At 41.9% G+C, this 16,653-nt stretch overlaps 1 protein-coding gene across 7 annotated transcripts in view; it reads right to left on the reverse strand.

Annotated features, from left to right (window-relative positions):
• The window catches only part of EPB41L3 (erythrocyte membrane protein band 4.1 like 3), a 101,120-nt gene that overhangs the window by 20,091 nt on the left and 64,376 nt on the right, over nt 1-16,653 (reverse strand). For 5 of the 7 annotated variants that reach the window (XM_054192572.1, XM_054192573.1, XM_054192574.1 and 2 more), the window contains exons 7-12: nt 15,674-15,892; nt 15,267-15,354; nt 11,606-11,758; nt 9,496-9,593; nt 7,994-8,169; nt 5,629-5,849 (exon numbers count right to left, since the gene is read on the reverse strand). In XM_054192572.1, coding sequence (XP_054048547.1) covers nt 5,629-5,849; nt 7,994-8,169; nt 9,496-9,593; nt 11,606-11,758; nt 15,267-15,354; nt 15,674-15,892 — 955 coding nt within the window. Of the gene's footprint in view, nt 1-1,449; nt 2,017-5,628; nt 5,850-7,993; nt 8,170-9,495; nt 9,594-11,605; nt 11,759-15,266; nt 15,355-15,673; nt 15,893-16,653 lie in introns of all 7 variants that reach the window. The other 2 variants (XM_054192578.1, XM_054192579.1) reach the window with 2 other exon arrangements.

Raw genomic sequence — 16,653 nt, forward strand, 5'->3', positions numbered from 1 at the left:
AAATTGAGACGTAAATGCTATCTCAAAATGAGGACATGAAATGAGACCGCAACATTTTGGATGCCTTTTATCAGAAATTGCACATTATTATTCAGTTGTTAGGCTTCACAGAGCCAAAAGCATCTAAAGACAATGTTTTTACAAGATAAATTAATGCGACTTTTGGCTTTCCATAAAAAGGAAATGAAATCTTGCACCAAGTCTTATAAAACCAACAACGGCACAAATGTTTAGATGCACAAGCTGGTTTATTCAAGACAACTACTGCAACGGCATTGACAAGTGGCCAAAACGGCTTTTTACAAATGGCCAACTGGTCTGCGATTACCTGATCTGGGTTTGTTTTTGTTGTTTTTTTTTACATACAACACAAAACTGTATTTCTGCATTTGAAGATGAAAGGGAAAAAGGAAAAACGAGGAAAACCCAAACTCATTATTTTATTCTGCTAACAAAGAATAGCTAGGCACCAGTAGAAACTGCGATGCCAGTCACCCTGTTACTTAAACAAGCAGATTCCTGGATATATATTATCCTCTCCACAGTTCCCAGAACCACTGTGGACTCCTCTTCTCCTGCAGTTGGTTTATCTGCCTGTGAGAACCCTGGTGGCTTGAGGCATCGTTTTTGGCAGTGCTAATATAACACTGCAAATGGCAAGACGGCCCACATGGCATGTTCCCCCCAACAGCTGCAGAACAGCTGTCCCAATCTGACCTCTCGCTGATACGTTGGATTTAATCACGGGAAAACAATTTAATCTGCAGCAGAGACGGTATTAAGGCTGAAAATCCAGATCCAGGTTTCGCTGGACCAGAAAGCCTCTTCTAGGCTCGGGCTACAGCTCACAGCCTCTTGCAAACAGCTGAGTCCACCTCTATTTTGAACATCCTGAAGTCTGTGAGGGTGCCTATAATTATTGGCTAGCTATTTATATAAATATAATGTATATACATACACATATAAATGCATGTATATATAATTATGCAGGAAATTGTACTTAATTCCCACTATTTAGATAACTATTCTAAGCCTAGTATAAACTGACAGGGGGAAGAAAAAGGTCTCGGTGGGTTCAGATACAATACTTCAAGGCTGATGAGTGGCAATTTGTTTAGGGCGAGTCACTTTGCATCAGCCGACACAGTTGAAACCAAGCCACTTCCACACAGTGTTGTGCCTAACCCTGGGCCCCACGCTGCACTCCCAACACGAGAAAAAATGATAAAAAAAAGGAGAAAAAAACCCCAACCAACACCCAAGCCCCAAACCAAAAAAAAAAAAAAAAAAAATCAAAATCAAACCAAACCAAACCCGCCCCTTCTAACATATCAGCACAGACAGAAATGAGGCTCTGAAAGTAGGACCACTATTGCAGCAATCTAACACTGGTTAGGACTGAAGCACTGAACACGAAAAAAAGAGTGTGTTCGATGCCGAGGTACACACCTCTTCCTCTGAACTGTCACTCAGGTCATTGGCAAGTGAGGCACTCAAGGAGGCCGCCTTGGGCTCCAGGTAGCAGAGGCACATAGCCAGAGGAAAGGAGAGAGTGAGGGCGTATGGCACTGAGAAAGAGGCAGAGAGCAGAAAGAAAAAAATGAAGAGGAAGCAAGGCACCAGGGAGGGGGAGCGGATGGGAAGGTAGTGCTGCACGCTGGCAGGCAGGAGGTTGGTTTCGGAGAGGTTAGGGAGCGACAGGTAGCCGTCGTCATCCAGGAGGGAAGGAAATGACTCTGGAAGTTGCAAGGAGAAGGAAAACAGCGTTCCGCCTTTGCCGGCTTTTTGCTTATAGCCGAAAGCCACGTCTTGCTCGGCGGAGCAAACTCGCCCCTTTCTGTCGGAGTCCGGCTCCGGCTCGCCGTGCTTTGGAGGGCTCTCTTTGGGCGCCTCACAGCCTAAGGATTTTGTTCGAGCGCTCTCCTTGCATCTCCTGCGAAGCTTTGCTGAAGATGCATGGGGGCCAGGCTGCGAGGATGGCGAGGGGTGGCGGGAGTCAGTGCCAAGCAAAGATGGCTGGTGACAGAGGAAGAGCAGCAAACAAGGCGCAAAAGCAAAAGGACAAAAAGAAAACTGTAATTAGTTAATTTTCTTCCGTGATGATAAATTATATATATATATATATAAAAAAATTATAAACAGTATTTTAACACCACAGCTTTCCACTTGGTTAAATGGTGCGTGTTCCCATGCCGCACACCACAGGTATTAGGGAATCGGGGTTACAGCTTCCAAAAGGCAACTTCTTGGTTCAGCATTTGTCTAGCCATCTGCAGCACAGGATCTACACAAAAACCTTCCCGGCCGTATGCGGAGTTTCAGGTGCCACCAGTTTCCACTTATTCTAAGACTGGCTTCAGATCATACGGAGCGTTCAAACATGAAGTACATGGAGAGCAACAAAGAAATGAGGGAACATATTTCTAATACCAACACTGCTTGTGACAGCACTCCTGCGGTCAGGAGGAGACCCAGCAGGGGCCAAATGCTTCCCATCTATGCCTTAGACAGTCTCAGCAGTAATAATTAAAACTCTATATGCCCAAATTCTTTCATTACAACACCACAAAAAAAAAAAAAAATTCTAGGTCCTAAACCTAAGTAAAACACTTTTTGGTTTGGGTGGGGGCATAAATCTCTACACTAGCCATTTCCGATGGAAAAAACTGTACTAGCTCAATACCCACCCCAACAGCCAGCTCCTCAGCACGGCTCCCATGGCCACCTAGGCTGGTCTCCACACAGCCCTGCCCTCACCTCTGCCCACCATGAGCCACAGCGGGGTCCTGGCCACCCACCCTGCTGCCCCCCACTGCTTCGGCAGCACATTGAAAGAAGAGAGCTGAGGGTTTTGGTTAGGCAGACCCCCTGCTCTCTCGCTGGGGACATGAAGGGGGGCCTGACCAGCGAGAGGTCCATGCCACACACAGGCACATCTCCCCATAGCCAAAAAGTGACTCTTTACCCATAGCGAAGAGGCAAAAATGTACCCAACACTATTGCTGCAAATTTTACCGCAATGCAAAGAATATTGGCTACCAACTAGCAGGATTTTCTTTGATACACCATTTGTAGGGCATTCAACGTGTCTTTAAGGTCACTCAAGGGCAAAAACTTGGTAGGAGCAGGGAGGTGATTCAGCAGGAGGGGTGCTCACAACTAGCTGACTGTCACCTAACACGCTCCCTGCAGGCTGCCACGACTGCTCTTTGGAAGGACAACAACAGCCACTGCCAACAAAACACCCCAGTACAACATCCTGATGGATCGGAGATGTTTTGGCCAAAGTCAACTAGGTGCACTTAGCTAAAGTGGCACGCTGGCTCCATGACCAAACCCTAAGTCCTCCATCCACCATGCAATCTCCCCGAGGAGCTATAAAAGGCATTTCACTCCCACTGCCACCCCCAATTCCCCAGAGCAGAATGGCTTCAAAGCCAAAACAGCATTTGCCTGCACAAGCTGGCGCCAAATCTGAGCCAACAAGCAGAATTTAGGAACAGGTTGCAGCAATGCTAGCTACGAAGCCTAATCTTTACCAGATAAATTAACAGTAGGAATGGGATTTAAGCCCAGTATTTACTCCTTCTCCTCCCCTTAATATTTTGCTTCTCTGTCTTCTCTAACCAGAACAGTTAAAAACCCAGTCTATCAGTTCAGGCAATCTGCATTCCCAAATAAAGCAACCAAAACCAAGCCTAACTTCAAACCGCTTACAAGTGTCTTCGTTATGGGCTTAATGTAGTAAGCTCAGGTCAAAATTTAATGCTGACGGACTGACAGAACTTTATGTGAGCTGAACACACAGAACTTCTCTTTATATTGTAAAGGCAAAAAAGCCAAAGTAAATTTATTCTTTGCTAATACAGACTATTCACTTACTGACATCTTTGCAGTGTTAATATTTAGAATAACTTCTGGTACTTAAATATATATGGACAAAAAAAAGGAAAATGTCTTAGTGAAAAAGCTGAAAACCTACCTAATAAAATTTATATACCCTTAAAAAGGAATTTTATTTCAAATTTGTCCTGTGTTTCTTGAGACCCTATTGTCTTTATAATGATCGATGAAAGTGTTACCAGATCCAGTGGAAGCAGGACTGAGATCTCTACAGGCTTACAGAACTGAAGCTGTATTAGTGGGTGCTTTAAACAGAACGCCCCTCTTGGGGGAAGGGGTGCAAAAATAATTCATTTGTGCATGTTTAAGTACCATCAAAATATTCTCCTAAAAGTATCTTTGACTATTTCTGGCCATATGTAAGGAACAGATGATCTTCAAAATGCAGATGATGTCTCCATTTACCTAAATTAACAAACACTTGGAACAGAATTAGTTTCTATTGGATATTTACTACGTATTTGATTTTCGTCAATGTTTCTCCATGCAGAAACCAATGGCGTTTCAAGAACACCTCAGTGAAATTTTACAAAGATTATCTTTTAATGCTACAATTACAGTGCACAGTTTCAAAACAAAATATTTTCTCATCTGCAATTTCCAGTAATTAATTTTTTTTCTGGTTTTTGGTACCTTAATTGCAACTCTTTTTGAGGACTTAATCCTTTAGCTATGTAGCTCATTGTGGCCTTATATGATAAGGCTAGAAGTTCAGGTTCTAACATTTGCATGCCTGACAGTTTTGTGGGTGTAAAGGTATACATCAAGGTTTTTCCTCATAAACGAAGAAGGTAAATCCTACTTGTTTAGCGAGTGCATTCCATAGTACCCTTTTTGAATGATATCCTAGATTCAGTATTTCATATTCTGCTTTCTTCTCCTTAATGTAAAAGAAACAGAGGACATGTTACACTCAATCTTTTCTTATTCTACCTTATTTCCCTTCACTGTCAGTCTCTGAAATTCCGTATCTTCTCTGTCTCTCTGATTTGCCCCTTCTTAATAAGTCAGTAGATATAATGCACAGCCATGTGTGTACATGTATACGGTAGTGGTGGGATTGGAGACGGTGACAGATGAATCAAATCTAACAACTGAGCAGAGAATCATCAACAAAAACACTTTTCTTCAGTGCAAAACTTCACATGAGGGAAGCAAATGCTTTTCTAAGCCAGGAAAAAAAAAAGCTTATAAAGTATATTAATACCCAAGAGTCAATAGAGAAAAAATGCCTGTTGAAATACATGCGAGGAACCAGAGCATTATGAGAAGTAAATGAGAAAAATACAATTGTTTAAAGCACAGAGCTACATATAAGAACACAGAACTATTTCGTTGCCTGTCAAAAAATAACAAAAATGATGCCTATACTGAAGCCAAAATACGACTGAAGACCAAAGGAACAAAACATGCACTGCTGGGCTACTTTTGGGTACCTCCTAAAGAGATCTTGTATGCTATATAAAAACCACTGCGCTGACTGTTAAATGGATTTACTTTTCAAAAAACAGTCTGAGGCAGGAATTGACTTTTACGACATCATGCAAAATGTGACAGGACTATAAAAATACTGATTCAAGACACGTATATACACGTACATACAACCGTGTACATTCCAGTTTCCTTTCACTGAATTAGGTATCTTCTCTCTCCTTAACAATACTGCGTCTCTCCGAGCGCTCTCCAGGCAGGTCAGTTTAATACAATACCCCCCCAAAACTCTACCTTGGTGTCATGGCGTATTGCCGAGACTGGAGTGACTTCTTCTGCTCTTTTCTTTTTGCCCTCTTCGTCATCTTTCTCTTCTTCTGCCTTTTTCTCCGGAGTCACAGTGGTTATCAAGTTGGTCTGAGAGATGCCCTTTGTTGTGGCGTACTGGCCAGTACCAACCTCTGCAGCAGACACAGAATCCTTCATGTACATTTCATGGTTTTCATTCACTGATGCTAAAAGCAAATATTTAAAGAGGGAAAGTCTGAAATAGCTTTTGCTGAGAAGCTGCGTAAATTTAAAAAGCTGGGTTAGTAAAACATTTGAGATATTGCTGAAAACACAACTGTGTGTCATGTTTCAGGAAACCAGAAGCGTGTGCATACATTTAAATAAACTGTTTACTTGAAATAAAGCTTGTAGCTCTTATATGCGTAAACACATATCATGGGTGTGTATACACACATTGCTGTAGCTAATGTGCGCATTACACAGTTGTTAAATGTTAGCAAGCCATTAAAAGAGCTACTGTAGTAAAACATCAGAAAAAAAATTGATGCATTGCCACAGTTATCAGGCAGGAAACATAAGGAAAACCAGCTATGACATCAGCCATGGGGGTGGAAGAGATTTTTTTTTTAAAATCTGTCAGAATATAACAATGCAGATCAAATACACGGTAAGTAGCACGCTGCATTGCAGGAAATTACAATATTGATGTAACACAAGCAAAATATCTGAGAATCAAGAAATGGGATCTTTGTATTATTGAGTTTTAAAGTCTGCCAGTTAAGTGAGCTCATTATCCTAAAAAATTCTGGGAAGTGATGGCATTCGATTCAGTGGATCGAACCAGAATATTTCAGGATGTGAACGTTCGATAATTCAGCAAACTTAAATATACATAAGTGATTTTGAAATAAATAGTAAGTTTACAGATGGAATGTGATCAAAAGATTAATGTATTCCCAGACCCTGCTCTTGACAATTGCATAACTAATTTCTAAGTCAATAGGACTATTTAAATTTAGAAAGTTACTTGCATCTGTAACAAATGACAGGGCTGGGATCACAGTGTAATCACAATGCAGAATGTGACAGACACATTTGTGTTATAGTAACAACATCAGTGAAGAAATCATAAGCATTGATTAAAAAAAAACAAACCTCTTTCCCCCATTTGCACTTAGGCAAATTAACATCATAAAAACCTTGCAGAGCCTAAGAAATGCTGGGGGAAAAGCGTTTCAGATATCTCGTCTCTTGGGAATGGGCTTAGGAGGCAGGAGAATGCGAAGGGAGTAGAGGGAGACATCTTGTTTAGATGTTACAAACAAAATAACGCAGAAGGATAATTTCTGCTTTGAGACACATGCACAGCAATCAGGTCACCAGTTGCTTGGTAACGAGCAAGAAGCACATCAGAATTAGAAGATTCCAAAATAATTAATGACAAGCAGCACCTTTAGGGGAAGAAAAGAAGGCTTGTCACTAGTACTTTTAAATCAAAGCTTCTGCCCCTCCCCATCATCAGCTATATTTGTTGCAATTTGTTTGTGATATTCTGTGGGAGAATTCACCTTTTCTTTTTTTTTTTTTTTTAAATTGTAGCAATTCCGAATTTAGCCTCAGTCTTTTTTTTCTACAAAAATAAACTACAACCTCTTTTCACTCAATAGCTGACAACAGTAACAGCTGATGAAGTTGCTGAGACTGAACCACACGCTGGTTTAACCTAAGAGAGCAGCAGAACCATGACCTCCATGAACTGCAAAGAAAGAGAGGAGGAGGAAGGACGTACTATAAACCTGCATATGTCACTCTCCATCTCACACCTTCCAAAGCAATGTATGGAAAAAGTCTGTAAACGCTCATCCAACTGGGACACGAAGTAATGGGAAGCAAGTGTTGTTACTCAATAAAGGGAAATAATTCATTTATGAATTGTAACATACACTCAAAGGAAAAGGAAAAATTACATAGGAAAAAAAGCCAAGTTAAACCAAAACCCAAAGAGTTACTCATGCAAACCCTGAAAAAGCGTTGAAGCCTGAGTTGCTTGGGCAGGTTGGCAGGTCCAGGAGCCGTGTCCTTCCCCAAAAGGGGTTAAGTCCTTTACAGGCGTGAGGACAAGGAGCGGGGCTCCATGAAGAGGGGGCTCCCAAGGACCTCCTCCAGGCAAACACTTTGTAAGGACTGCAGCAGTACATTTAGCACAGTATTTCTCTGCATCCTCCCCTAGCCCTGCAGTGAACGCGCAAGTACTCACAGCCTCCGCTCTGCTGAAGCTCAAGGAGATGAGAGGACAAGAGGATTATACCTCACCTAAAGCAGTGACCACTGTGATAACTTTTGACAAAGTCAATTAAGAGGACCTTACCCCCATCTAGACTGCGAGACATAGTGTAACGTTTACTAGAAGACCGCTCAAAGTAAGGTGCGGGACGGTCTATGAGGGCGCTGGCTCTTCTCGTCTGGGCCTGCGTCCGGCCGCTGTAGCGAAACTTGGAGCCCAGTGTGAGGAACTTCTTTGGAGGCGCTTCTGGCAGCAGGAGCCTAAAACACACCAAGCGGCGCACCCGTTACTCCCCCTCCTCCAAAAACCAGTCCACTATGTCTGCAGAGGAAAGATGATGACTGTTGGGTATCACTCTCCATCATAACTTGTGTCTCTGTGGCTAAAAGGGAATCAAAGGATGTCCCTCACAGAGCATGACAAAACCGCTTAGCTAATCCATTTGAAAAGCTGAGTTCTTCCTAATGGGCAAGAATCACCCAGCTCCTTCGTGCTTGAAAATCAGATTTATTATTTTCTAACCACTAAAACTAAAAATAAGGCATTCCTTGTATCAGGGACACTGATCTGGGCTGAAATACACACATATTTCTTATACTTGAAATTTATGACAGTGCTATATAGCTGAGGACAGGGCCAGAACAGATTTCCAGTGGATGCGGGACAGATTCATTCACAGGGACGCAGACATTTTTCAGGTTAGAGCCTTCCCACCCTCTGTATTTTGGCTATGGGAGTTTGCTGAAGAAGCCATTCTCCTGCTATAGAGTTTATGCTTTAGACATTGGTTTTCCATTAAAAATCAGAAAACACCCAAAAAATGCAAATTCAATTTCTTGTTAGATCTTGTGCTACTGAGACTGCATTTCATATGAACATACAGACAGCCTGAACCAATAGTTTTAAGAAAGGAGAAAAATTCTTCAGTCCCCACAAACATTTTGACAGGAGTTTTTAAGCGTTGGATGCCCTTTCACGCCATTGAAAATCTCATCCTTTTGGGTTCCCATTAATAAGTCTCTCCGTGCTGACTATCTCAGCACAAATTAATTACAGCATTTATTCCACCATCCCAAGCTTTTCTCGGGTCTTCTTAGATGTCAAAAACATACCTACAAAATTCCTCAGTAACACAAAAATTACAGCTATGGATTGGTATTCACCGACTACTGTCTGTATTTTCATATGTAAATAAATAAAAATCTCCTTTTTTTTTAAACTCTTACCCACATCCTCCAGTAACTTTGCATATAAGCCGTTCTCCCTATACAAGCTTATGTGCAGAAGTGCAGCAGAGTCTTCCGTCTCTCTAATTATAGTGGCCAATAATATCGTGGCACAGATAAAGCAAAATGATTAATTGAGACCATATAGTGATTTTAAATATTCAGCATCTATCCGAAAGAGTATGAATAATTTGGGTGAAACATTTCAAATTTTGAAGAAGCAATAACCTTCCCTTGTCTGCTCAGAGATACCTTGTAATCAAAAAGACAATTTGATCTGAGGGGCTTCGTCTCTGCTGACAGAATTGGTCTTTTCTGTTGCGTTTTATATCACAACTTTAGGAAAAGAAAACCACATACCTGAAAAATGTATGGTGCTCAACACACACTTTCCATAAGCGCTTTGCAGCACGATGATTTGGCAACTTAAACCCAATAGTACTTTCAAACTGCTCAAACTGGGTAGGAAAAAAGAAAAAGTACGTATTTGATGCTGTGCGTCTATTTTTACAGTGTACACAGGTTCATCTTAATTTCCTCCATCTGTATCATCTCATTGCAAGGGTGAACATATGTGCTCACGTGTATAACCACATATATACATATTCTACAGACTGCTGTCTGGGAAGGAAGCTGTGAGTGATAATCAAAGGCAACCTCTGAGGACTGTTTTTCGGGGGAAACCCAGACAACGAGCAAGAGGTTTTTTGATGGTGACAGGGATGTTTTATGGCGTATAGTAACAAAGAGATCAGTTAAGACTTGGGAGACTTCTGAGAAAAACATCATTTAAGTGTTTTAACCCTGTCGGTTTAACTTCACCAGTTTAAGCAGCGGGAAGCCTGGTAGCAGCCTGGAGGGGAGCAATAGTCCCCCAGGACTGATCTGGTCTCACACAGCCTTAGATTAAGGAGATTTACAGTGAAAGAACTAGAATTTGTAAATGATGGTGTTTTTAGCTAATTTATCTCCTGGGGAGGAGGGGGAAAAGACAGGTAATTGAAAAAGTCATCTGGGGATACTAAGAGACCTTTCTAGGTTGTGCTGCAGATTCATATTCCAGATGCAAAAGCTGTGCCACCTACAACCGCTGTAACGTGTTGAAGGCCACATGCAGATAGCTGAGTAGGTGGAATAGCGTTGCTGTGACAAGGGAAAGGTACGCAGAAGGGCACTTGTAAGGAAGCCTAGGTCCCTATGGAGAGCTGACAGAGAGAAATAAGGCAGGAAACAGCAAAACAATAAAGATGATATAAGCGACACATGGGATGGTGACTCACATCATCATTGAATGTGATTTGGAAAGAGACTGCATTGATTATTTTGCATAAGAAACTATGACCTGGTCACAGGATGACTACATACCAAGACCAGCAGAGCCCAGCAGGACTTCAGTGATGGAGAGCTTGAGTACAGGCATTGGGAACATCAGTGGCTATTCATTTATTTTAAAAATCAAACTCAAGACTGGGAAGTTGGTCACTAAAACTGTGTCTGCTGAGAGGCAGGAGATGTAGGTTTGTGGATTTTAGTTTAGGACTCTAAAAAAAGGCTCAAGCCCTGGGGGCTGGTAGCGGGGTGGGGCCCAGCAGATTTCCCATGTCATTTATGAAGCCAGCACTGGAGACATTGGCTCGGGACTCCCAAATGACATATTGCACTAAGGGAGAAACACCAGTCCTCATCCAGGTGATTTCTGCCCTGCTATACAGCTCCACCCTCTAAAATAGATATGGGGTTTTCATGTACCACAGCACTTAAAATGGAGATGCTCCTTTGCCTCTGATGCTCCTGAACTCCTCCTGGAGTTTTGCTAAGATTTATCATCTTCTGCGTTGGTGCCCGCTCAGCCCATGAGGTAGGTATTTGCTGTGCATCCGGCTGAGCCACGAGAGGGCACTCACTGTACGAGATTTCACATCACCTTCTCCAGAGCCAGAACGTGTGCTCCTGCCGGCCTGGGAGGGCTCACGCCCGGAGCTACCAAAACTGCTGAATGGTGGATGCTTGACTCCATTTTTATCAGTCTCCGGATTTCTATCCAGACTCCCAATTTACTAGGCTGATACACTTACAAAATTTCATATGCCCTGTCTACATCTCTTGGTGGGAAGATGAATAGACATTAATTTAATATGAAACATGATGGTGGGTGATGAGCACTCCATGAATAAGCAATATGTTACTTAAATTCCCCAACTATTCATAGTACGGATGAGCTTTTTACCTGCAGATGTCCATATTTATTCTTTATGTTAGTTCATGGGTGTAAACAGAAAAACACCAAAAGATGATTTTACCTGTATTTTAAATAAAGTATTTACCTAATCTTTCCTAAGAAAATCAGCACAAATTAAAAAAAATAGAAATGGAGGTGAATGTTAAAGGCTTGTAAGATGTGACAAATCAAAGAGAACATGTGTTTTTTTTGAAAATGTTAATTCACTAGAGAGCGTCAGGATGCCCTTACCTCCCCTGGTCGGATTTTGATGTAGAAGTTGTTCCTCTTGTAGGAAATTTTCAGAACCTTTGGCCAGGCAAACCTATTTATTCTGAGTCTGTCTCGATATATTAAGAGACCACTTGCACAAACTCCTAGCATGATTTCCACTCCTTCAGAATCCTGGAAAAGCAAGCAGTGCACTTTGTTGAGTATTTCTCTCCTTATGCCCCACAGTACTACAGATTCTTGTATATTGTGTTTCTGTCTGAGCTACGTCTTTTTAATGCACCAGCTGTAGTGACCTGATTTCTGAGAGCTACCCTGCTCATTGACTGCATTCATGCAAGTAATAGTAAGGTTGGGCAGGGTGAGAAAAACTGAGCGTTGTGAACGTTTCCTTATATTTTAGAAAGATTCCAAAAGAAGGGGGAACATTGTAGACGTTATGAAAAGAATTACGCTTACCATATAGCAAAATTTTATTAGCATAATAAAAAAAGGTGTTATTAGCATAAATACCAGGTTGAAAGTAAGTAGGACAGCATACAAATTTACTTCTCCCAGCACCACTCATCTCCATGACTAAGCCTTGTGAATCCTTAGATAGATATTTCTTCTGTGGTTTGCTCATCATGGCTTCAGTTGGTTTGCTAGTTTCTTTAACGCCGTTGTGCCTATGCTCAGTATTTTCACTTTAAAATGACCAGTGGGCAGAAAGTTGGGCATCTGTACCAAGAAGAGTCTTTAAAAGTGTGCGACTGTGCCTGTGCTATAACCCATTTTTGACAGGGAAGCTGTAGGTCGGACACATTAGCACTATAAAAGATTTGGCCGCAATCTTGTCAGAATATACCCACAAATACGTATTTTTAAGTAAGAATTATACACTTCTCTTTCCTTTAGAAGCCTTCAAACAGTCTAAATCCAATCTTCACTGTTTGCTATCAGCACTAGGCTGTATAATTCTGTTTTTTCATTTAGCTAAGTAATAACACTGCCGGAGAAAAGAAAAAAGCACAGAGTTCTTCGTTAATTATTTTAAAATAACTTAAAGTTACAGAAGTCTGACAACAGAAGCTATGAAGATGTCACCCTACGATAATACGAAATGAATTCATCATTTTCCTCTGGTTTTCCTGACAAGCCATCTTTTAGACACACAGTGAAAATCTGATTACATTTTAAGATGAACACAAAGGCATGCATGGTCAGTCATGATGAAAAGGCTACAGCGCAGCTTGAAATACAAAAAAACCCCATGTTTAAAATCCGAGACAGAACATAGAATTAGTGCCACAAAGTCACTTCAGTGTTAGAAAACACAGCAATAGCGGACGTATGTTGTAACAATGATGGTATCACCACTTAAAGGTAGACTTTTTTCTAAATAAAGCTCTCAAGTGAGATCATTGTCAGGTACTACAGCAGAGACCAAGCTGATTTTTTTCAGTGGACTTCAATTTCACAGTTTCCTAAGCAAAGCGTCACGTCTAAGTACAGTGAATACATTCTGAAAAAGAAAGTCTCATTGCCAGTAACCCCTCTGCCTGGCAAATGCCTGCAATGCAGGCGCACTCACATACGGCACAGAGCTGCAGGTGCAAGGGGCTCCTTCTTCTGGTAAACCTTCTCAAAAACTTGCTGAGAAATGCTGCCTTCTCTCAGCCCCACCTGTGCAGCAGATCTAAGTGCATTCATGGCTTCTGTTACTTGTGGGGGTCAGAGACTGCTTCTCAATGCGACACTACTGGTGTAAAATTAAACTCGAATGAAAGAATTTGGCTTTCTTCAGGCGTGGTGTGGTTGCATGGAACAGAAGACTGCTAGCATCCCTGCAGCTCTGCATACGAATGGAGGGCTTTATCAGAGTGGTGACAGCCCAGAGGACAAATCTGTCTATTTGAACACATTTTTTTATCGTAGCCTTGTGTTGGATAATTGAGAATTAATTTTAACAGCAGCTGGCGAGTCCAGCATCTGTTGAATACCTAAGATACTGGCACAGCCTTAATGAATTGACATCTGCATAGAGACATCTGCCACAACGCGACTTCAAAAAGGCATCCACAGAGATACTTGTCCCCTAGCTTGATACCATCAGATCTCCCTGGCAGACCTAATTAAAATGAAGCATTACTTCTCATGCAGACTCTACTTTTCCCACCTGCACCTCAGTTTTCAAGATTACTGTTGGGTTTCTTAACCCACAGGCAGACCTAATTTGGTGAGCACTGCAGCTTGTTTAATTAAGAACATCACTTTACAGAGAGATCGGCTCTTCTACCAACTTCTCTTGCTCTGAGTCTTTCCACATGAAAAACAGAAGAGTAAAACTGGATTCTAACATTTTTCAGAAAAAAAATAAAATGGTTACCTCCGGATATCCTGTCTGAAATTTCACCGCCTTTCTCCAATACTCTGAAAAAAATACTTGGGCCTTAATGCTACGCTATGTTAAATTTTCAGTAACGAAGCCTGTAACGTATTTAGAACAGGAACTCACTTTGCTGCTGCTTTGCAGATTTCTTTGTCTTGGACAAAGGATGCTGGAAAAAAAGCTACTGAGAGACATTCGGCAATCCGTTTCTATCTCTGCTCCAAATGTGCCTCAAGATTTTGTGCCTATCTGCAAGATGCAGGGAAAGCAGCGGCATGCCTCCTGGTAGAGCACTGCCCGTTGAGCCATACCCAGATTTTTCATTTTCAGTGAAGGCAATTAACAGAACACAAAAGATTGCCTTGAATTCAGTAACACACATGCACAGCTCCTACAAAATGCCCCAGGGACACGGTTGCAGGCCTTTTCAAGATCCAAGCTGCAAATTTATCTCGGTTCTTGAAAGGAGCTGCTGCAGCATAAAAACAGGCTCACAATAACTTAACCTTTACAGAAAATGCAGCACTCTCCACAGCTCAGGATTCTTTGTTCAGTGCTCATTTGCCAAGGATGCTTGCTAACCTCAAAGATGTTAAAATCCATTAGCCTTACTTTGAAGAGTGACGAAAAAAAAAGTAATTATTTATTTGGGGAAAAAAAACCTAAAACCAGACAACCAACGCAAGGCTCTCCCAAGCCACAATAAGAACGACCATGTTTTATTCATAACTTAACCTGACGATGATTAAAGAAACTACTTCATCATGGGAGAGTGTTTCCAGCAGAACTGCTGCCCTTCCAGTCAACTGCAACGACCACACTTCAGAAGAGAGACAAGCCACTGTCTCCCCATTACTATCAATCTGGTTAGGCTTCCAGCAAGGCTCAATACTTGCTTGAAAGTTCTCTGCGGTGTTAGAAATGATCCGCTTATCTAGTTAAGATACCACAGTTGGCTTTATTAAATTGGAAAATGTAGCCGAATGAAATGACAATTGATCACTCTCTGGACAGCTTCTAATATCCTTCCTCATTACTCTGTCCATTCAATGTTTTCCCAAAGGATTTGGCTATTTAATCAACGTGAAAGGTTGATGTGCAACATCTGGGAATCTATAGGCTAGTTTATGTTACAGTTACAAGATATATTTATGCTTATCCCATGAGTCATCTTTCCTCATGTTGACACATGATTTATCCCACAAAATGTCTGTCTCAAAACAACAAGAAAGAATAAATCAGGGAATCCATGCAGATTCAAGTACTGTGCCAGAGGAGAAAGGTGACCCGTGAAAGAACTATAATCCATACCTTGGCATGGTGGAGATCTACTCCATACATTGACAGTTTTTTGGCGTTCTCCAGGAAATGCATCTCAGCCTCTGCAGGTGTCATTCCCCTGAGGAAAAGCAACCAATTCTAGCATCAATGTTAAGGAAACAGACCGAAATAAAATCCAGCGCTTGGAAAACACTTTCAGCCTGTGAGAACTTCAGCCGTACCCCTTAGATGGCTGGGTACCTACCAGAGCCAAAGCTCTGGTGCAGACAGTGTTATCTTTCAGATCTGCAAACCTCTTCTCTAACCAAAGACACGGCGAAGAGTCTTGTCCGAAAAATTTTCCTATTAGGTATACTGCAGCAGGTTTTAATGTTTTCTGATGCACCAGGATGGTACCTGAAGGCAGGCTACAGCCCCCACCGATGCCCTCCGCCTACCTGTGGCTCTTGTGCAGCTCGATCACTTTATCCTCCAGCTCTTTCGTGTGATTCGGCGCGAAGCGAAACTCACTGACGTAGTCGCTGCCGTACTCGTCGGGGTCATAGTCGCCGAGCTCCGACTGCACGGTGTAGGAGCCCAGCAGGGCCAGCGTTACAAACGAGCAGGGCAGCCGACCCGACACGATGTCATCTCTCAGCTGCAAGCAGAGGTAGTACCTGCAACCGAGCACCAAGGGGGTTCAGAAAGCGCTCCTCCACCGCTGTCCCCAAGGGAGTGCCCCCCAAAGGACCCGCAAGAGGCCTTAACTCCCCAACTGATTTACAGACAACTCCCAAGCCCAAGGTTTTTCAGGCATTAACAAGCATAATAATAATTTTGAAAAAAAAACCCTCACCTTGCCTAACTTATGAGTAGCAACATCTAATTTATCTTTATAAAGTACCATGGAGATTTCTCAATAAAATCAGTTATTACTTTGTCTAGGGACCTAGATGGAGAATTACCCATTAAACCTCCCAGGTTTCTATCATAAATCACTAAGATATATAGCTACCTGATAATTCTTTTCTTTTAGGAGAAAAAAGTAATTAAAACCCCCAAATACTGTTCACTAAAGGTAGCTGAACTCCAAGCTCTTCAAAAACTGTAAGGTGTCTCTTTAGCAAACTGTTGAGCTTTCTCAAAAATACATTTAAACAGTAAAAGCCATTAAAACCACAGTGATAAGGAGTGCAAGGGGTCACCAGATAGAAGAAAACAGAAAAAAAGTGAAGAGCATTGGCTTGGTGGTGAAGGCACAGAGTTCCCAGGGGCGATTTGAGGGCGACAAGAGATAAAAAGCAATCCTTTCTTTTGGAAGACCTCTGTTGGAGCGTGAACTCTTGGCACCCTGTCTTTCTGCACAAAGCCCAGCACAGGGAAGTCTGATCTAAGCCAAAAGGCTTCATGTTACCTTAAAAGCAACAAGTAGTCCACA

Source organism: Rissa tridactyla, chromosome 2 (genome assembly GCF_028500815.1).
Source record: "Rissa tridactyla isolate bRisTri1 chromosome 2, bRisTri1.patW.cur.20221130, whole genome shotgun sequence".
Lineage (NCBI taxonomy): Eukaryota > Metazoa > Chordata > Aves > Charadriiformes > Laridae > Rissa > Rissa tridactyla.